General features: G+C 42.9%; 1 protein-coding gene across 3 annotated transcripts in view; it reads right to left on the bottom strand.

Moving 5' to 3' along the window:
- Positions 1–23139, bottom strand: part of PLA2R1 (phospholipase A2 receptor 1) — a 206411-nt gene that overhangs the window by 103601 nt on the left and 79671 nt on the right. For all 3 annotated transcript variants that reach the window (XM_033944554.1, XM_033944552.1, XM_033944553.1), the window contains exons 10-12: positions 10676–10788; positions 8108–8277; positions 5378–5586 (exon numbers count right to left, since the gene is read on the bottom strand). In XM_033944554.1, the coding sequence (XP_033800445.1) occupies positions 5378–5586; positions 8108–8277; positions 10676–10788 (492 nt within the window). The remainder of the gene's footprint in view (positions 1–5377; positions 5587–8107; positions 8278–10675; positions 10789–23139) is intronic.

Here is a 23139-nt window from a genome sequence, read left to right as displayed (position 1 = left end):
ACATACCTTAGTCATAGCAGACAGGAGGAGTAGGCATCCCACTTCCCTTTTCATAATGGCACCACCTTGTCTCTGCCCAGTCCATCCTGCTTATGCTAGATGGGGCCAAAGCATCATATAAGGAAAATCCTCCTTATTGTGGCCCAGATTCACTAGTCAGCGATTGTCGCTAAACCTGTTTTCACAGGTGTAGAAACGATTGCTGCTACCCACCCGATTCACTAAACAACCCACCGCGTGTTTTTCCCCATTTTTCGATCTAATCCAACCCAGGCAAATGAGTAAAATCCCTTGCAAAATAGCCAAGCGATTGATTCACTAACATTTGCTTGGCTATTTTGCATCGGGTTTTACGATCCTAAAACCCGACTGCTGTAAACTTGTCAGTAACTGTTTTACCGACAGGTCTGCCTGTTTTTTCTTTTCTTTTTTTTCCCATGGCACAGATATTTTGCTTGGTGCCTGAGCCAATCAGGGACCCCCTTAGGGAAGAGCCTGAGGTGCCTGAGCCAATCCCTCCCCAAGCATCACATGATGAACTGGGGTGGGGCTTAAGGCCCGCATTGTGCAGGAGGAGGCCAGAGGAACAGGAGAGACAGAGCACCCCTCCTGCTCCCAACTGAAAGGTATGGGGGGGGGGAATGGCAGCGGCGGGGTGGATGACCCGACCCAAAGACAGGAGGGAGTAGACATCCCTCCTTCCATAAGTTCTGCGGGGGGTGGAATGGGCTGATGGCAGGAGGGAGTAGGCATCCCTCCTACCATAAGTTTGGCAGGTGGGCAGGGGGGTTCGGGGGGAAGTGGGCTGATGGCAGGAGGAAGTGGGCCTCTCTCCTGCCATTTTTTTGGAAGTTGGGGGAGGGGGGGCGTTCTCGGGAGGCTTTTTTTTTTTAACAGGGCAGATATTTTGAGTGTGTAATACACGTAAAATATCTGTGCCATTAAAAAAATGAAAGAAAAAAAAAGCCTCCCGACAAAAGCCCTGACAGCAGTGACAGGAGGCTGCTTCTTCTGTCACTACTGTCAGGGCTCTGCACCAACTCAATCGCTCATAGAGAAATTGAGTTAGGGAGTTTGCATGCAACCTCCATGCAAATCATTTGCATGCAAACTTGATAGTGAATCAATTGCTGTTTAACAATCGGCCAAAGAATCATCCAACAGTAATTGAGTCACTATCTTTAGTGAATCTGGGTCATAGTACTTAGACCCTGTCCCTGCTCTAAGGTATGCGGATGGGAGTTCTAGTAGTAGGGCCAGTGGGTAGGGTCTGAATGTCACCAGGGTACTGATAGGGAGCTGGGCTAGTCCAGGGTGTGTCTGCTCATGCTTTAGGCATGCTTTTTATACTTGACTTTCCTGTCAGTGCCTGAGCCAATTAGCACTCACTCAGTCAAAGGAGCAACAAGTACAATATAGGGGTTTTTTTTTTTTAACTTCTTATTTATTTGTTAGAACATTTATAACCCAATCTCCCAGCCTTGCTCAGACCTGCATGCCACTGTCCAGCTGTCTTAGGCAATTTATCCTACTGGATGAGAGCTAAAATCTTCTGACTGACTCATGAGCACTTTACAACCTTAAATTTAGGGATTGCTCACTGGGTCAATTAAATCCAGGCTCACACCACAACAACTTAGTCTTCAGATACTGTGTCCCACTGCCAGGCAATTTATTACAAGTCAAATTCAAGCGCATGAACCGAACCCTGTTTCATTGGCAACCAATTCAAGCAATTTAACAAGGTGGGGGGAGGGGAGCTGGACTCCATCTATAGCTCTGCAAAATCAATCTGGTTGCTGCATTTTGGACCACGTGAAGCCTGTGCAAGAGCCTTACATGGACCATTACAGCAGCCCAAATGGATCGACAGCAGAGCCTGTACTGCCATATTAAAAGAAGTATTAGCCCAGAAGTAGTTGAGGCCTCTATAACACTCAATTAAAAAGAAAAGTAGTCTTAACTAGATGAAAAACCTGACCTTCCAAATTCAGCCCAGGAACCAGGATCCAAAACAATGCCTAGATCTCTTAGCAAAGATAACAGGGCTACAACCTTGTTTCCCCCCCCCTCTTCCAATGAACAGCAATCTGGTTATTTGATGGACTAGTCCAAACACACCAAAGCCCATCTGCTTTGGTAGAATTCAGGTGGAGCTTGTTTTGCCAGCAAACAGTCCAGTATATGCACATACAATACCTTGTACCAAAGTACCCCTGCATAAATTAACCTATATACTTTAAATGATTTGGGTTTAGGTGTATTTGGGGTAGGATTTCAGCTGAGTGTGGGCACAATCACAATCTATGGGGGTTGTCTATATAATATTTGTGTAAATGTACTAAAGTTTATTTTTAACCACAATTTCTGCAGGACTTGTGCTAGTATTTTATAAGAACACACAAGTGCCTGAATGTCGTTATAAAACAGATCCAAAATTTGCACTTACTATTACAGAGTAATACTTTTAAAAACCAATAGGAGGAAATATTTTTTCATTCAGAAAATAGTTAAGCTCTGGAACACATTACCAGAGGATGTGGTAAGAGCGATTAATGTAGCTGTTTTTTTTTGTTTTTTTTAAAGTTCAAAAACTTTATTGAGTTTATGAAGAAAATAAAAAGCATACAACAAGATCAATGGATGCATAATATATTTGTAGTTGACATACTGATTATAATTCCATTACATCCGAAGATCAAAGAACAAACAAATTATAAGGGAAAGGGAAAAAGGGAAAGAAAATGTACAGTAAGAGAAACATGGCTCATTAATCCTTGTTAATCTCTAGAAATATTATAGCAAAGAGCCATGAGAGTGACAATAACTTTGGTAGTCCAAACTGGATGTCATTAGAGAAGAATAGTCAATAAGAAGCAGTAAGAAAAGCAGTTGAAAGAATAAAATAAAGTGACACACATATTGCTCATATTCCATAGTCGATTAAGTAGTAGTTTGATAAGGTAATAAGGAGTGCTCTATCATTGGATACCACATTTTGTTAAATCGATCCAGTGCATGAGAGCGTTCAGCAGCTATACGCTCATATTTAGCTATCAAGCATATAGAGTTCCACCAAATAGCATATTCTGCTTTAGCTAAATTTTTCCAATTAGGTAGAATAATTTTAATAGCTATCAAGAACAATAAATGAAGTAGTTTATTTGCATCATCTGAGAGCCCTAGTTGGCCAAGGTCATCCCCAAATATCAGTATGGCAAAAGTAAGGGGTGACTTTATTGGCAATATCGTGCAGATGTCTAGCCAAACTGTCCTCCAAAAGTCATGTAATAATGGGCAATCTAGTAGCATATGTAGCTGGTTTAAAAAAAAACATTTGGACAAGTTCCTGAAGGAAAAATCCACAGTCTGCTGTTGAGACAGACATGGGGGAAGCAACTGCTTGCCCTAGATCAGGGGTAGGCAATTCCGGTCCTCAAGAGCTGGAGCCAGATCATGTTTTCAGGATATCCACAATAAATATGCATGAGATAGATTTGCATCTCAAGGAGGCAGTGCATGCAAATCCATCTCATACATATTCATTGTGGATATCCTGAAAACCTGACCTGGCTCCGGCTCTCGAGGACCGGACTTGCCTACCCCTGCCCTAGATTGGTGGCATGGCATGCTGCTACTAACTGGGTTTTTGCCAGGTACTTGTAACTTGGATTGGCCTCCGTGAAGACGGGATACTAAACTAAACTAAACTAAACCTTAAGTTTATATACCGCATCATCTCCACGAAAGTGGAGCTCGGCACGGTTTACAAGAACTTAAAATAAAGGAAGACAAGGAAAAAAAAGTTTACATGAACTTATATATAGAAGAGAGGAGTAAGGGGGGATAGAATTACATTTTAGTGAAAAGCCAGGTTTTCAGCTGCTTGTGGAATAATTGGAGGGAGCCCAGGTTCCGCAGCGGGGTAGTAAGGTCGTTCCAAAGACCTGTGATTCTGAAGAGAAGGGATTTTCACAGTTTGCCTGCATAGCGAATACCGTGTAGAGAGGGGAAGGATAGTTTATACCTTTGGGCGGGTCTGGTAGAGTCAGGACTCGAGGAGTTATAAGATAGTGGGATTAAGGAGGAAGGATGCCGTGAATGATCTTAAAAGCCAGACAGGAGCATTTGAAATGGATTCTGGACTAGATGGACCATTGCTCTGATCCAGTAAGGCTATTCTTATGTACTTTACCTTCTTACCTAGGGACTTGCTAAAAATTTACCCTCATAAAGTTCAGAGTTTTATTGTGAATTTTATTCTGCCCTTTTTCAGTGAAAACGCTATTCTAAAAACCACAGAATGGTGGACCAGGTGAGGCCAAAATTCCCTTTAGACATTTGAAGATAGACAGGATTGGGATTTTGGCACCCTTTATCTTGCATTGTAACTATGGCAAATCTAACCTGTAAACTGTCTGTGTGTCAAATTAGGATAAAACGTACTGAAAACCTTGCAAGGATAAGTATGACAAATTGTAAACGGTAAACTGTATATTATATATATTAATATTAGACCCCTAGTATGTGTCAAATTAGGATAACAACTTTTATCGTAAACTTGTACTGAAATTATATATGTTTAACCTGTAAACCATTCTGAGCTGTTTTGGAACAACAGGATAGAAAGTGAATCCTCTATAATAAAACCCTAAGCGCACATGCACACTTAGGAGGTCGTGATACCTAACAGCATGGTGTGTGCTTCCGTGCTGTATTCTATTTGCGGTGCGTGCGCCGGCTTGCAGCACATGCAGTGATTACAGCGGCGGTGGCGATTTGACTCCTGCGCTGCCGGGACGCCTCTTCTCACCCTTGGACTAGCAAACGCAGCAGCCGCGGAGCATTTGCTAGGCCGGCCCACTTTGATAATGCAAGGTGGGCCAGCCTAGCTAAAGCTCCGAGGCTGCCCAGGCTAGCAGATGCTGGACAGGGGGAGCAGGGAAAGGAAAAGGGGTACTACTGGACAGGGGGATCGGGTAAGGGGCGCTGCTGGACAAGGGGGGAGATAAAAGGAAGGGAGAAGGCCTACTGCTGGACAGGGGAGCAGGGAAGAGGTGCTGCTGGACAGGGAGGAGGTAAAACAAAGGGAGAAGGGCTACTACTGGACAGGGGGAGCAGGGAAGGGATGCTTCTGGACATGGGGGAGGTAAAAGGTAGGGAGAAGGGCTACTGCTGGACAGGGAGAGCAGGCAAGGGGTGGTGGTGGACAGCCAAGGAAAAAGAGAGACAGAAAGAAAGAAAGACAAGACACACACATCTATTCTAGCACCCATTAATGTAACGTTCTTAAAGACTAGTTAAATAAATAAATAAAAATGAGAACCTCTCCCCCAATATCTTGTACCTGTAATCATCAGCTTATATATTTGCTCACCTTGTAGCAACTCGGAAGATGAAACTCTGATTCCCATCCAAGAGGACAAGGCCCAGAAGTTTCGACTCCAGGACCAGTAGGTGGGTTTTCTTCTGAGGACTGGAGTGCTTTCTTGCACAGTGACATTGCCCTGAAGTTTGCACAGTCTTTTACTTCCCAGCGTCCTGCAGGATTCCCACCTCGCATGGCAACGCAGCCTCCAGCACGACCTGCGATAAGGAAATAGGCACATAACCCATGTTCAAAATGCTCCCTGGATACTATGATGCCAGAAAAGGGAAATCTCAACTGCATATTGATTAAATAGGGATCAGATGGTTCACAGAAAAAGGAAAAGAACATACTGTTGATAAGCTATGCAGGTAATCTCAATCATCCCTTTGGATAAGTTCAATTCTATTCATGCGTCATTGTTTGAAAACATTTTTTTGCGTGTGTACCCATTATTAGGGTTCACACTATAGTTCTCAACTGTAGCCATTAATATATTGTCTTGTGCAGTGGAATTCGAACTATCATCACTCTGATGAAGAAAAATGAAAAGTTTATTTGAAAATATGAGAGACTGATGAAAGATATTTATGTGTAGAGTTTTTTTTCAAGCCAGTGATGATATAGGCGGCTTAGGGTACAGTGTTGTCCCGGCTGTCTATATGTGTATATGAGGTTTGTTTTTCTCCACATTTTTGTATTTATAATTTTCTGTCATTTTTTTGGTTTCTTTGGAATGGATAATCAAGATTACGTGCATAGCTTTATCAACAGTGCATTTTGGGGGACATCCCTCCTGCTGGTGATTATTCGGGGGGGGGGGGGGTTCTAGCAGGAGGGATTGGGCATCCCTCTTGTCGGTGATCATTCGAGCGAGACTGGCAGCCGCTAAACTTAGCAAGGCAGAGATCACTTGCCGCAATAAGCTCAGCGGCCGTGTCTACTTACAATTCGATTCTCTAACTGGTGTCTGTAACATGGATGTTGGTTAGAGAATCGGGTTCACTTTAGGCACGCTTAGGCACAATTCTGTATAGGACAGAATCCAGGTCTAAAGGTCCAACCGCAAACAGTTCCCTCTGATCTCTCTCCCGCCAACAAACACCAGCTGCTGGCCCCCTGGTCCAATCTTCTGTAATGCTCCTCCAAGAATACCCTAATAATGTCCTCAAGTTACTATACTACCCAGCCTTGCCCTTTTGTGACTGTATTATGTATCATTGTACTGTATTGTATTGCCAAATGTACTGTCCAATGTAACTTCTGTGAATGTTGGCTTGCAACCCATTCTGAGCTCAGGGGAGGATGGGATAGAAATCGAATCAAATAAAAAAATAAATAAAATAGTATCTTTAAGGAAGAAGAAGGGATAGCAGATGGAATGGAAGAATAGGCCATATGATTTTTATCTGCTTTCATTTTTATCTATGAAGTTCATGAAAAGACATGGAAGAAACTATGGCAGAAAACTCATTCATATTAAGATCCAAGAGCATTAAAACGCAAGCAACTGAAGATCTGATGAAACACACATTCTATAGTTTTTCACCAAGGTAGGTCTTACCAATGAACCTAATCAATTCATTTGACAGGGTAACAAAGTTAAATCAGAGGAGAGCACTGGATATTGTATTCCTGGATTTCAGCAATTTTGGAGATGATTCCACATAGATACTGGTTCAGTGGGAAGCAATAAAGGATAATGGTAATGAGTTTATGCTGAAAAACTGGAGTGATCACTGATATGCTGAAGAATCAGTTCAGAAGTTTCAGAAGTGATGATGTAGACAGGCCATTCTACTAACAACTGCAATTGAAAGGTTGGAAAAAAATGAAGAAGGGGACCCAGTAAAGCCTATGAAAGGATCAACTGTTTGACAGCTACAATAACAGGGCCATGCATGTGGGCTACAAAAGTCCATGGGTAAAGCACAGTAAAGGGGTGCACTCATAAGCAACATATGGAGGTGATCCTGTCTGACGTATGAAGGGGGCCAAGCAAGTAGATAAGTTGATAAAAAAAGAACGATACTTGGATGTATAGCAGGGATGTCAAAGTCCCTCCTCAAGGGCCGCAATCCAGTCGGGTTTTCAGGATTTCCCCAATGAATATGTATGAGATCTATTTGCATGCACTGCTTTCATTGTATGCTAATAGATCTCATGCATATTCATTGGGGAAATCCTGAAAATCAGACTGGATAGCGGCCCTCGAGGAGGGACTTTGACACCCCTGATGTATAAGGAGATGAATGGCCAGCAGGAAAAGGTAGTGAAAGTGATAGTGTCTGGAAAGACCTCATTTAGAGTACTGTGTACAATTCAGAAGACTGTACCTTGAAAAAAGGATAAAAAGAATATTGGATAGATCTTATGGTCAACAGTCTTCATCATCAAGCAAATGGAGACAGGCTTAAAGGATTTGTACACCCTGAATGGATAAAAGGGAAATGAGAGACATGATAGTTGTGATACAGCTATTTAAATAACTCCAAGGAACAAACGCAGATTGTTTTAAACAGCTCTGGAATAAGAAGTCATGGGATGAGGGTGACTCAGGAGTAATCTAGGGAAACATGTTTCTATAGCACTAGTTCTCAACTTAAGTCCTGGGAACACATCTAACCAGCTGTGTTTTCACAACATTCACAATAAATATGCATGAAATAGATTTTTATGCACCATGTCCACTTTGCAAACTTAGCTCGTGTATATTCATTATAGATATCTTTTACTCACTCGGCTGATGTTTGTTCCAGTAAGTAAAAGATACAGAGTGATTGTTCCCTTCACTGTTTATCCAAACGTATTCGCCTGTCCTTTGTGGATCCTGTAAAGCTATCCATAAGAAGGCATCCTCATCTTTCACCATACTCTGGATCATGCTCTTAATGAAAGCCTGCTCAAACCTGTAAAACAAAGTTATAGGTTAGTTCTGTGCAAGAATCTTAAGATTTTAAAGTGCGCTCTAGGGGGGGGGGGGTAATTTCATAATAATGTGCACATGTAAAAAGTAGGTGTATACATTCCCTGTGTGGGCTTTGATAAATTTTCAAAATTACAGCATATGTGTATTTCCACTTTAAAAATTGCCTCAGGAATGCTCATATGTGCTCACATTCATACCTGTTCTTGAGAATGCACACATTTTCCATGCACAAGTATTTTCAAAGGCCTATGAATAAATGCAAATCTCTCCCCAATTCCAATTCTGGGAATACTCTGCTTAGTCTGTTTGAAGTTATGCATATAAAGGATAAAAGCACATAATTTTACATACATTTATTTTATATTTTGTTTCAACTTATACATTTGTAGTGGCTGAAAGGATTCTAAGAAACTTCTAGAGATCCCATGTCAAAGTAAAATATACCGTATATACTCGAATATAAACCGATCCGAATATAAACAAGGTATCCTTTTTCCCCAAAAAAAGAGGGAAGAAGGTTGACTCAAATATAAACTGAGGTTAGAAATTTGGGTATGTGAGCATAGTTTGTCAGGGATCATGCCACAAGTAATCACTAATTTTTCAGTTGGGCTGTTTCGAGTCCAAAAAAGCTGAAGGAGAGCCAACAAATATTTTCCTACTTGGGGCCACGACACCAACCAAAGTTTCTGGACTTCTATCCCCACCAGAACACCTGGCTTCAGTCACACATGCAGAACACAGAAAAACCTCTTTTCAAATATAAATCCACAAACTAAAAGTACTATTGTACATAAACAAAACCCTAATATGCTAGACTCTGCAACACTGTAGAAAAGGAAGTGAGCACTCCACTGAAGAACACTGATGTAAAACCAACTTGTTTATTTCATAAAAGGACACAAGCAGAAGATGTGGACTCGACACCACAAGAGAAATAGAAAGAAATGCATTTCTTCCTGAACAGTCCAAAATATAAAAACGACAGATGTAAATTTTCAAAACTCACATATTTCAATCACTAAATTGAAAATTAAAAACATTTTTCCTACCTTTGTTATCTGGCGATTTTATTTTTCTGGCCATCTTGTTCCATCTTTGCTCTTAACTCTTCCAAGGCCTTCTTATGCATTTCCTTTTTCTTTCCATGCCTTCACTTTTTGCACTACATCCTTCTTTGGCACTGATTTTCATATTCAGTTTTCTTCCATTTTTCTGCCTCCATCTCAAATCTATCTTTCCAACTCTTCCCCTTCCCTCCATCCATGTGCCACCATCTCCTTCCTCTTCCCTCTATTCATGTGCCCCTGTTCCTCTTCTCTCTGCCCCTCCCATTTAGCATTTCTCCTTTCTCCCTCCCCCTCTAATACAACCAAATGTTCACAGGAGCGATACTCTTGAGCTGCCTGCAGCCTCCTCTGCATTGTTCCTTTGCTGTGGTCCGCCCAAGCGGAAACAGGAAGTTGCTTCAGAGATGGGTGGACCACAGCAAAAGAAAAGTACAGAGGCCACCGGCAGCACTGGAGAATCAAAGAATAGTGGCTTAGACACTCCTATCCTCCACTACCTGCTCCCCCCTGCCCCAGACCAACTTCGCACTTACAGTCCTGATGCTCTGGAAGTGGAATGTTGGTCTGGGGCAGGGGGGGGGGGGGAGGAGTAGATATAGCAATGTCAGTCGTCGGGAGAGAGATAGCTATGTCAGGCATCAAACGGATAGCATGCTGGTCATTGGTGTGGGGGGGAGGTAGCAGTGCTGGCCATCAGAGGGGGGGGAGTGGAGGATAGCAGTGCTGAACATCGGGAGGGGTAGAAAATAGCAGCATTGGTCATCAGGTGGGGAAGAGAGGAAAAAGGAACCATCATCGAAAGGAGGCTCATATATAAAGCGAGACCTCCATTTTTGGGCACAAAAATCTCAGCTTATATTTGAGTATACAGTATATGGTAAGAGACAATGGGGCTCATTATCAAAGAACTTAGACACACAAAATACTATAGTAACCTATGGAACTTTGTGTGTCTAAGTGCTTTGAAAATATGCCTTTAATATGTAAAAAATCTCAAGTCAGGAAATAGTAACATAGTAAATGATGGCACAAAGACCTCCAGGGTCCATCCAGTCTGCCCAACAGTCACATTCATTATCAAAGCATCCAGTAGTATTATAACAACATTTTACTTGCTAAGTTCCATTATACAATGTCTTCTCCTCCCCCACTGAGATATACAAGATCCACACTGCACTGCAAGGACAGTAAGATATTACTGAATATATTGTACACCGCTTTGATCTTTTATTTTTAGCTTAGTGGTATATAAAGTGTTTTAATAAACAAAGGCCTTAGTGAATCACTTCTCACTCCTTTCTGACCTACCTGTTCATCACTGTTAGTAGAGAAGATGCACAGTAGTATCCAGAGGAAGCATGCCCAAAACTTCGAGGCATACTATCAATATGATAACAAAATTCTCCATGTCTTTCCCATCCCTGAAAAGATAAAAATTTCAGGCAGTTGTGGCAAGGAACCACTTGAGCTTTTCCTTTTTCATTACAATGAGGGCAACAATCAAATGCATTTCCAAGGCTAAAACAGAATTTTACTCATGGCTTTGAGGGCTATGGTTACTGTCCACCCTCAATACAAGTAAAATTATCCATATTACTCTACTGCAGTGTTCCGCATACTTTGTCGAGCCGCGGCACACTAAACATAGTGGCTGCGGCTCGAGGCATCTGTAAGTGCGCAGATGTCACTGTGATGACATCACACGCATGCATGATGTCATCATGTCGACATCTGCGCATGCGCGAAGGCCCTCCAGGCAAGCTCTGTTGCCATTGGGGGTGCCAGCAGGGAAGAGGCACGGAGAGGCGCCAGCTGATTGCCTATAGGACATGCCTCTCGCTGGCACTTTTCACCCTCCCCAGTGTGCCACGGCACACAGTTTGAGATACACTGCTCTACTGCATAGTTAATTTTGCTTAAATTTTGGAACCATTCCCAAGGGAAGGGAGATGACAGGCTACGCAATATCACAGTTATTTTAATACAATCAAAACTCTGTGGGTAACCTTTTCAGGGTAAAGATCAAAGTAAAATTACTGGTATAGTTACCAGCCTGGTAAAAAGCACCAATGTTGTTTACAGCACTAAAATTTGGATTATTGCTTCCAACGCATAGCATTAATGCCTCAATAACTGCCTTGAAGACCAGAGAGATTTAAAGGACTGGGGTTTTTGTTGCGTGGCAGCCATTAGCATAGCTTTGTAAAAGGGGGGTGGTGACAAATTTTTTATTTCACAGATAGCTTGATTAACCCATTTTTTCAGGATATGTTTTACTTTTAGATTAAATTTTGATATAAAGTTATTTGATTACAAAATATAACATATTTTATAGAATTTATATTAGTGAAAGTGGAACCTAAGGATGACAAGGGGGACAAAGTTTGTCCCCATCCCTGCAAACTCTATCTGATCCCATCCACACAAGCCTTGAATAGTTATGATTTTATATTGAAAACATTTTTTTTAAGTATAAAAAGAAACAATATTCTATACAACTGTCATTTTATAAATTACAAATACAGAACAAGGATCAACAAAACCCTCTCCTCCCCCCTCACAAATATCCCCCCTACTATCGAGACAACTGAAAAAGCCAAATTACTATGAAATGTTGCTTAGAAAAGTCATGCTAACAAAATACCTTGGTCACACACACAGAACACAAATGGCAACTCCATAATAGCTGACCAAAAATGATACACAAATTAAACCGGAATCCCAAGAAGCCACACCTTGCATGTAGTACAACACTTATATAGATATATAAATAAAGGAGTTGGAGTGAAGATACTATAAATAAAAGAGTCAGAGCCAAAGGTTTTATGTACGAACTCCACAGCCCTAGCACCAATCCAAAAACTATCACAGGACGTCTTTCTGCGCCGGCGATAAGTACACATTAGTGTGTACCGTAGCTTAGTAAAAGGGCCCCATAATGGGGTGGTCATTTATATAAAATAAATGATCTATTTACTAATTCAAAAAATTAATAAATATGGTTTTAAAATTTGAGCTCAAGCATCAAAGAGTTTACAAAATGAAGAATTTTAAATACAATACATTACATTGCACAGACAGCTTTGCTACTGAAAATTCCTCCTCTAGGACAGGGGTCGGCAAGCTGCGGCTGTTCTGCCACTCAATCCCATGATTCCCCCCCCCCTTGGGCTTACTGAGGTTCCTGGTGGTCCAGCGGGGGTCTTCGTGGCAGGAGCATGGCTCTCTTGCTCCTGCCTCCTTGCAGCTGCCTTCTAAAATGGTTGCCGCAATCTCTCACAGCAGCTTGCAGTACTACAGGAACAAGAAATGCCAAGAGCAGCTGCAAAAGGTCACAACAGCCATTTTAGAAGGCAGCTGCAGAGAGAGAAGTGAGAGGGCTGGGCTCCTGCCATGAAGACCCCCACTAGACCACCAGGTACCTCAGTAGGCCCAAGGGGGGAGGGCAGGATAACATGGGATTAGGAGGGAGATTAAATGGTCGAGACCTGGAGAAGGGAGAGAACCTAGGCTTGGGGTTGGGGATGTGCAGCGGAGGGAGGGAAGAAAAGTGCAGAGACCTGCAAGGGTTGGAGGGAAAAAAAGGGTAGAGAAGCTAGACCTTGGGGAGAGAAGAGAGAGTGTGAGACCTGAAATATCTCAAGCTCCCTTCTCTACCTATTGTGGCTCTTTGTAAATCTTGGGTCAGATTTTTAAGATAAATTGGCACTTTGCTGTAAAAATGTTGCTGACCTCTGCTCTAAGATATTACACAGTAACACACAGACTAATATATTTTCCCTCTAAGCACATTCTTCAAAATCAAATAAGTATATTTCTATTTCATATATATTAAATATTTTAAAAATGGTTTTTCCTAAGGGCTCCTTTATAAAAGGGCTTATCATAGGATATGCTGAGGTGTCCCACTCACTGCCTTCCAGCCTTTGTCCCACCCCTCCCCTGAAGCTAGCCAGCCTGCCTACCTCCCTCCTTCCCTGCCACGCCGCAGCTAGCCTACCTGCCTGTCTGCCTCCCTCCGAAGCCTGGCCTACCACCGATTCTTCTGCTCCCCCCACACGGTCCACCGCCGCAGCCCGCTGCTGCTTCCGGTCCACCGCCGCAACAACCGCAAGAAAGGAAGGTCCAGATGCCGGTCCTCAAGCCTTCTCCCCGACATCAAGAGGAAGTTCCGGGCCAGCCAGGCAGCGATTGGTTGTCCCACAACTTCCTCTATGACGTCAGAATTGATGTCAGGGAGAAGGCTTGAGGGCCGGCACCTGGACCTTGCTTTCTTGTAGTTGCGGCGGCAGGCGGGAAAGCAGGGGGAGAGCACATTCTCTGTGATCACCTGTCCCATTGTCCCCACACATAGCTTCGGGATGCCGTCTCTGAAAACAGGACATTTTGGCGTCCTGAAGCTGTGTGTGGGGACAATGGGACAGGGGATCTGAAAACAGGACGGTCCCGTTCAAAACGGGACGTATGGTCACATTAGGTTAGGGACAACTCACTGAACGGTATCGGCACAATTAAAAAAAAAAAAACCCTGAGGGAGAGAATTTGAGTTACAATTTTTAATGCACGTTAAACATTTAACACGCTAATCACGTTACTATCGCATTAAATGTGCAGTTTTAGTTAAAGCCTAAAAATTTCAACGTTCTAATTATAGTTCAGCAGAAAAATCCCAAGTCTGATTGTTCGTTATTTGATAAGCCAGGAACACTATTAAACTAGCAGGGCCATTTGTGAAGAGGCATCAGATAGCAGTCAATATTTATGAACATCAGTGGTCTCAAACTCAAACCCTTTGCAGGGCCACATTTTGGATTTGTAGGTACTTGTGGGCCTCAGAAAAAATAGTTAATGTCTTATTAAAGAAATGACAATTTTGCATGAGGTAAAACTCTTTATAGTTTATAAATCTTTCCTTTTGGCTAAGTCTTAATAATATTGTAATTTATAGCTAAAAAGACATATGATCAAGAAACTGTTTCATTTTACTTTTGTGATTATGATAAACATACCGAGGGCCTCAAAATAGTACCTAGCAGGCCGCATGTGGCCCCCGGGCCGCGAGTTTGAGACCACTGAAGTACATGGTCCATGGTAGTATTTAACTTTTGCTTTAGACCAGTGGTCTCAAACTCGCAGCCCAGGGGCCACATGTGGTTTGCTCGGTACTGTTTTGAGGCCCTCGGTATGTTTATCATAATCACAAAAGTAAAATAAAACAGTTTCTTGATCATATCTCTTTAGCTATAAATGACAATATTATTATTAAGACTTAGCCAAAAGGAAAGATTTATAAACTATAAAGAGTTTTACCTCATGCAAAATTGTCATTTCTTTAATAAGACATTAACTATTTTTTTCTGAGGCCCTCCAAGTACCTACAAATCCAAAATGTGGCCCTGCAAAGGGTTTGAATTAGAGACCACTGCTCTAGATAGAACTGGCAGCTCAAGTCACCACTCCCAACAACTATCCCCACCAAAGGCCCAATAACAGTTTCAATTTTACATACTTCCGTCTGCTTTACAACTTGTACAGACACTAGACATGAGAAGATTCTAAGTTCAACTTCATCTATCATACTTGAAATTGGCTAAGCTACTTCAAAACTATTTTGTATTATGTCTCAAGTACCTTAAGAGCAGCACTTCTGCCGACTATAGTCCTTACTAGCTTCCTCTTCTTGATTCCAGCATGCTTACTTCGCAGCTTATTGCAAGCCCTCCTCTTTTTTGTCTTAATCGTAAATTTTTGTTTGTTTGTTTTGAATGACATGGCATTTTTCTGATGACAACCTTACCTCTCACGCCTCATTTATAAGTAGCTGCATTTCTGAAGCCACTCTTTAGCTGTTCAGACTGTGCACCCAGTAAGGTCGCTGCCTGCTAAAGCTTTTCCTAAGATAGCACAGAACATCACCCTGCCTCTTCATTAAGAGGTCCTTTTTCTAAATTGCGTTAATGGCAAAAAAATAAAGGCTTACTGTAAAATGCATTAAAGCATTTAGTGGTAATTTTGGCTATATCCTTGCACTGGCCCTGAAAATCTGAGTCTACGCTAGCATTCAGAAGTTATGTGTGTACAGCCGATATTCAGTTTCATATCCACAAAGCTAACTGGGCAAGCTTGGACTACCTGTTCTCTTTGACGCCAACCCACCTTCTAAGCACCAATATCTGTCTTATTCCCCCTGTAATTCCCCCTTCTGAGAAGTGAATTGATGCACCTTCTTGGCCAGTTTATCTGTCTTGACTAGACTGTAAGCTCTTTTGAGCAGGGACTGTGTCTTCTGTGTTTTGATATACAGTGCTGTGTATTTCTAGCAGTGCTATAGACATGATAAGTAGTAGGAGTAGTAATATGTCTGTCAATGTGATTTATTTTGTACAGGATTTTTCTGGAGAGGATGTGTCATGGATGGAGAATTTATTTATTTATTTAAAAAATTTCTATCCCCCGTGTAAGCATTATCCAGCTAGCACATTTGCATTAGCATACACTAACTGGATAATGCTGACTTAGGCCCAGATACACAATGCTCTGGCAGGGGAAGCCCCAAACAACTGAGCAGCAGGGAAAGCCCTGAAGACATCAATCGGCAGGTTTGGGGAGTCATGCCGGCTCAGATGATCGGCCATCAGGTAGAGCAGCAAAAAAAGTGCCCACTTCCTCCCACACAAGCCCCCAAGGCCCAGACCCCCCTCCCCCAACTGTCCCCTCTGAAAAAGGGACCTGGCAGCAGGCTTGCCTCTTCAAAATGGTTGGCTTTCCCTTTCCCAGTGCATCATAGGATGCACTGGGAGGGGTCTAAGGCTCTGACTGGCCCAAGCACTTAAGGCCCCTCCCAGGGAACAGGGCTTAAGATGCCTGAGCCACTCAGAGTCTTATGCTTGTGCCCGATGCATCCTAGGATGCGTTAGGAGGCACCTTAGGCCCCCGATTGGCTCAGGTGCCTGTCCCTGGGAGGGGCCTTAAGCACCTGGGCCAATCAGAGCCTTAAGCCCTTCCCAGTGAATCCCAGGATGCACTGGGAAAGGAAAAGTCCACCATTTTGAAGAGGCGGGCCTGCCTGCAGGAGGGTTGAGCATCATTCTTGCTGGTCTTCCATTTGAGGTTTCGGGAGTGTCAGAGAGGAGATCATTCAGGCTGGAGGGAGTGGACATTCCTCCTGCTTATTAGCAAAAAAGGTAGGGGGGGTGTGGGGGAGCCACCAACATGGGACGGGGGTTGGGAGTTCTGGGTTGTGGAGGGTCTTCTTTTTATTTTTTATTTTTAATGGACACAGCTGTTGTGTGTATGTTCTGCATACACAACAGCTGTGTACATTAAAAAACAAACAAACAACAACATTGGGGCTTCCCCTGCCAGTTCAGCGTTTCCAGAGCTGGAATGGGAAGCCTAAAATCAGATGAACCATAGGTCTGAGCTCTAACCTTATTTTTTTGTCAGTGCCTGGGACGATCAGCGCTCAGGCACTGACAGGAAAGTAAGGCAATAACAGCTCAGACCCTGCTGGTAAATTTTTCCTCTCTCCCTGCTTGTAAATTCTTCCTCTCTTCATGCCCCCTTTCTTTTTTTCCTGTTTCTCTTCTTTCCTTCTGTCTCCCTGCCTGCCCCCTTTCTTTCTTTCTCCCTGCCCTTCCCCAAGCCACTGCCACTGCCGCTGCCATCGGGGAACAGGACCCAAACGCCACCAACGGATAACAGGCCCCAAAGCCGACGCCGACGCTGACGCTGCCCCATGCTCTCTCTGCTTCGGGCCGATCAATCTTCCTCTCCCCGACGTCAATTCTGCCGTTGGAGAGGAAGTTCGAGCCAGCCAATCGCTGCCTGGCTGGGCGGAACTTCCTCTCCGACGGCAGAATTGACATCGGGGAGAGGAAGATTGATCGGCCCGAAGCAGAGAGAGCATGGGGCAGCGTCGGCGTCGGCTTTGGGGCCTGTTAACCGTTGGTGGCGTTTGGGTCCTGTTCCCCGATGGCAGCGGCAGTGGCAGTGGCTTGGGGAAGGGCAGGGAGAAAGAAAGAAAGGGGGCAGGCAGGGAGACAGAAGGAAAGAAGAGAAACAGGAAAAAAAGAAAGGGGGCATGAAGAGAGAAAGAAAGGGCAGGGAGAGAGGAAGAAAAAGTTGGGGGAGGGAATGAGGTTTGGAGGAGAGGAAGCATACAGGCTGAAAGAAAGATTGGATGCACAGTCAGTAGAAGAAAGTGCAACCAGAAACTCATGAAATCACCAGACAAGGTAGGAAAAATGATTTTATTTTAAATTTAGTGATCAAAATGTGTCTGAATTTATATCTGCTGTCTATATTTTACAATATGGTCCCCTTTTACTAAACCACAATAGTGTTTTTTAGCGCAGGGAGCCTATGAGCGTCCAGAGCAGCGCTGGGCATTCAGCGCAGCTCCCTGCGCTAAAAACTGCTATTGTGGTTTAGTAAAAAGGGAGGGGGGTGGGTTTTGTCTATTTTTGTATGGTTGTTACTGAGGTGACAGTGCATAGAGTCATCTGCTTTGACCTCTTTGAAAAAACCCCGGAATAGGAATAATAATTAACAATTCTATGCGTACAGTGTGCGTTGTGTTTTTTAAAAATTTTATTGTTGGTAGATCATTTTGACTTGGTCATTTTAAAAGTAGCTCGCGAGTCAAAAAAGTGTGGGCACCCCTGCTTTAGAGCATCAGCAGGAGAGTTTCCTTGCAAGTAAGACTGGTTAAAACCAGTTTTACTTGCAAGGAAACCTTTTGTGCACTTAGATCATCCTAAATAGAAAGCAGTAAGTGCTCCCCCATTAATATTTTTACAGTTTTCACATGTTAATAGAAAAGGCAGTGTGGGACCTGCAAAAATAAAATAAAAAAGCGCCTTATTTTAGGGGTGTGCTAAAAATAGGCTTAGCACATGGGAAAGTCCCATGTTAAAACACACTAAGGGCTCTATAGTGCGCACTAGCCGAAAAACTACCGCCTGCTCAAGAGGCTAGTGTGCTAGTGTGGCTAGTGTGCGCTAGTGTGCACGGCATTTTAACGCATGCTATTCCGCGCATTAAGATCCTAATGCGCCTTCGTAAAAGGAACCCTAAGTCCATTTCTTGGTACATCTTAGTAAAAGGGTGTCTAAATTCTCAAGTGTGCAAGAAGGAAGAGTAGCCTTCAAAAACATTAATGAGATAATTTGTTAGGTTTGGTTTTTTTTTAAATATATCTTTTTATTGTGGGTTGTAAACAAAATAGTCCTTCATCAGAAAGACCAACTACCATTCTATACTCGTGTCGAATGACACGAGTATAGAATGTCAGGTGCAACTCTGGGTAAGAGCGAACAAGAAAAGGACCTGGGTGTACTAATAGATAGGACCCTGAAACCATCAGCACAATGTGCAGCGGTAGCAAAGAAAGCAAATAGAGTGTTGGGCATGATAAAGAAGGGAATCACAAGTAGATCAGAGAGGGTCATAATGCCTCTTTATAGAGCAATGATCAGACCCCCACTTGGAATACTGTATCCAACATTGTCTCCCAACCTAAAGAAGGATATAAAACTGCTGGAGAGGGTGCAGAGACGAGCAACAAAACTAGTAAAAGGTATGGAGGAACTGGAATACGAGGATCGACTTAAGAGACTGGGATTGTTCTCCCTTGAGAAAAGGAGACTTCGAGGGGATTTGATCGAGACCTTCAAAAGGAATCGACAAAATAGAGCAGAAAAAACTATTTACATTGTCCAATTTGACACGGACAAGAGGACACGGAATGAAGCTAAGGGGGACAAGTTCAGGACTAATATCAGGAAATTCTGCTTCACTCAGAGAGTGTTTGACATCTGGAATGCTCTCCCAGAGGAGGTTATTGCGGAATCGACCGTCCTAGGATTCAAAAGCAAACTAGATGCACATCTCCTTACGAGAGGCATAGAAGGACATGGGTGACTAAAAATTACGCCAGGTATACACCTGGCAGGGCCTCTGCGTGTGCGGATCGCCGGACTAGATGGACCGAAGGTCTGATCCGGAGATGGTGCTTCTTATGTACCATCCAAAATTACCATTTCAAACCTTTATGGGCAGGTAAAAGGACTTTTATAAAATTACCTCACACTTGAAATTGCACATGATGCAATTAGGCACATTCTTGCATGCAACTTTAGAGTAGGCACGTCCAGAGGAGTCTGTGTAAAGCAAGGGCAGACTTGCAATTTAGCACACACGTTTTATAAAACACACCTGCAAATGCATCCGTTACATGCTAACTTTTACACCTGCTTCCAGCCACTTATAAATATTTGTGGCTTCAATCTACCTACTATTTCTGCAGAATCTGGGCTAGTGTTTTACAAAGACACATAGGCACCTATATATCTTTATAAACTAAGCTAAATAGAGACTCCTCCACCTCCAAACCTAGGTGGCCTGTTAAAAAAATGACCCTCTAAGGAGGTAATTTTATGACATCATTCTCATGCTTATATGGTGGCTACACATGAATGTAAATGATCTCTTATAAAATACCGAGTGCCATAGAAGTCAGCACATATTTGAGCACATGAGGTGGGTGGGGAAAGGCGGTATATTACACTTAATACATAAACCATATGCATGTATGTGTGAACTCTGCCTAGGCTCCACCCAATTAAACAATACCAACATGTGGCCTTTATTTTTGTTTAATTAATTATAAATATAGATGCTCTACTTTTTAAATTGAGAGCACTCGACGGAAGAAAAGCTTCAGGCTTATTTTGGTAGCACAATAAATGGCTACAGTGTATTAACCTTTATATCAGTCCAAATAGTGTAGTAATTTATCAACAACGGGGGACTAGATATTCAAATCCTCTTGAAAATTCACCAATAAATACTGTATGTGGAAGCCTCAGTCCCACCACTCCACCGCTTACTGTTTGCAACCGCGGGAAGAATTACGTGGTAACCTCCATCATTGGCTATTCCGCATTCATAAATAATTTTAAATATGTTTCAATGTGCGTTTTCAATATAAATGCTCAGACCTCCTCCACATCATTGGCAAAAACTTCCACGGAGAATGTGTTACTGCCACTATTAATCTTAGTGCAGGACTGAGATGTAAAGCTGCCTACTGTGCTGTAAAATTACGAGTGCTGTTTTGAACAGTAGCCCACGTTTCACGGTATAAAACCGTTTCTTCAGGGCTTAGCGATTTTCACTTTCTCACACAGTTTGGATCGCTTGCTTACTCGATCTCACCAGCGTCTTTATTTCTGTTTGTCACAATGTAAAATGAGCACATGAAGTGGTTGGGGAATAGGGTTCATAGACAGTAGAGCGCAAGATGTCAGTGCACTGACAATCCAGCACCGACAATTCGGCGCAAGACAGAAGCGCGCGGGGGAAAAAGTAACCCCCCCCCCACTTTATTGGTTAGTGTTCGCGCTGCTGTTGGAGGAGGGTACGGGGGGGTTGGAAACCTCCATTATAGTGAAAACGGAACTTTTTCTGATTTTTTTCGGGAAAAGTTCAGTTTTCTCTATAATGTGGGGACTTTCACCCCCCACACCCCCCTGCAATGGCAGCACGAACACTAACCAATAAAGTGGGAGGGTTGCCACCCCAAACCCCCAGTCACAGCTCTTTAAAAATTATTTTTTCCCCCGCGCGCTTCTGTCGGCGTGCTGGCGTCTGGCGCGCAATTATCCCGTCACCGGGGAATAGTAGGTAATTTTATAACAGAACACCATGGGTAGGTTTGTATAAAGACAAGTAGGTGTCTACATGTCTTTGTAAAATACTGGCATTTGAGGCGGAGAATGTACCCTGAATGGTGGTGCAATCACTTACCTCTTCTTGAGAGCTGGTGCAAATGAAAGCAGCTTCTTCACGCACGTACAAGCATAAATTAAGGGTATTTCAGAATGGAGTTGTAAACTGCTTTGATGTGTACATTAGGAAAGGCGATGTATCATACCTAATGCATAAACTATATGCACGAGGGACAGAGTTTAGGTGTAGAATAAGCAGAGTTGGCACGTACATGTGTATGGTTTATGTATTAAGTGTAATATACCGCCTTTCCTAATGTACACATCAAAGCAGTTTACAACTCAATTCTGAAATGCCCTTAATCTATGTTTGTACGTACATAAAGAACCTGCTTTCATTTAAACCAGCTCTCAAGCAGAGGTAAGTGATTGCACCACCATTCAGGGTGCGTTCTCTGCTACATATTCAGGGCTGGATTTAGACATGCTGGGGCCCAGGGCAGAAATTAAGGAGGAGGCCCCTCTTCTACCTGCAATCTCTCCCAATTTCCCCACCCACCATTACTACCACAAATATACATATAAAACAACTTTAAATAACTTCTTCACATACCTTCACCAAATACAGAACAATAGATCACAAATTAGAAAAAGAAATATGAACACCAAAACTGAATTGGAAACTCCAAAACGTTAAACTCAGTAAGTACTTCATTCTGTACTAAACACAATCAGTGGCATAACCGTGAGAGGGGGCTGGGCCTCCCACTTTGAGCTTAGGCCCCCTCAAAATGAACATCTCCCTTGCTTTAGTTGGTGGGGATCCATAAGCCCCAGCAGCTAATGACTACCTCCTCCCCCCTCCTCAGGTCCAGCGACCAGAACATTCCAAATTCTGTAGCTTGCAACAGTATTTCAGAGCTGCTGCAGCTGCCTCCCCACTCCATTGGCTTTCAAGCATGAATGAAAGCAATGGCAGCTTGAAGATACAGCTACTAGTTGTGAAGCGTGGAGATTTCTGGTTGCCAGACTGGAGGAGGATGTATTCATTTGGCAGGGCTTGGGGATCTTCATCAGCTCAAGTATTTATATTTTGCATTCTTGCGGGGTGAAAATTTAGTGCTCCAGTAACCCCCCGCCCCCACACACCAAACAGTTGCGTGGCTATGCCACTGAATAGAATACAAATATATTTGTGATGCACATAACCCAAAACTAACATATTCCAGGCAATAAATTTAAAATAAAACACTTTTTTCTACCTTGTTGTCTGGACATTTTTTTTTTCCATCATCTTGGTCCCAGTTTATCTTTCTGCTTTTTCTCTATCTTCTACTAACTCTCTTTCTAGTGTCTGCTGTCCATTTTTTTTCTTCTCTTCTCTCTTGCTCAATTCCCTCATATGCCTGTCTCCAACATATTGATTTTTCCCTTTCAGTTTTCCTTCTGGTTTTCTTTTTTGCCTCTGACCATTCAAATATCACCCTTTTTAATTTTTCAGCTACCTATCAATTTTCCATCTCCTTTCGTTCTCTAGCTCTCCCATTTCACTCCTTCCCCAGTCTCCTATTTCCATCTATCTACTCCCCATTACCACATTTCTACCACTGTACTGTGTTCTCTTTCTCGTCATCCCCCTTTTGACCTCTTCCACATAGTTCCAGAATCCCCCTCCCTCTCTCATCAGGCTATATCTCCCTGTCTCTTTCTCTACATTCCCTAACATCTTTTTATCCCATCTCTCTTTCCTCCTATGGGTTCTCCTTGAACAATGGAAGGGTGGGAGGGAAAAGAAATGCTGCATCTTTCTTTCTTTTCCACCCCCAGACCTAAAATTTCTCCTTCCCCAACCTCCTTCCATCCCAAGGTCCAATTTCTCTCCTTTTCTCAACTGCCTCCCATCCCATATCTCTCTGCCCCCCCCCCCCAGGTCCACCCTTTCTCTTTCCAACTATTCCAACTCTTCCTCCCTACACCACCACCAGTTCCACCATTTTTGCCTTTCTTTTCCTAACTGTCCTCCCTTCAAGTATCTCTTTT

This window comes from Geotrypetes seraphini, chromosome 5 (genome assembly GCF_902459505.1).
Source record: "Geotrypetes seraphini chromosome 5, aGeoSer1.1, whole genome shotgun sequence".
Classification (NCBI taxonomy): Eukaryota; Metazoa; Chordata; class Amphibia; order Gymnophiona; family Dermophiidae; genus Geotrypetes; species Geotrypetes seraphini.
Note: the sequence above shows the minus strand (reverse complement) of the source record. Positions and strands in the feature narration are given on the sequence as shown.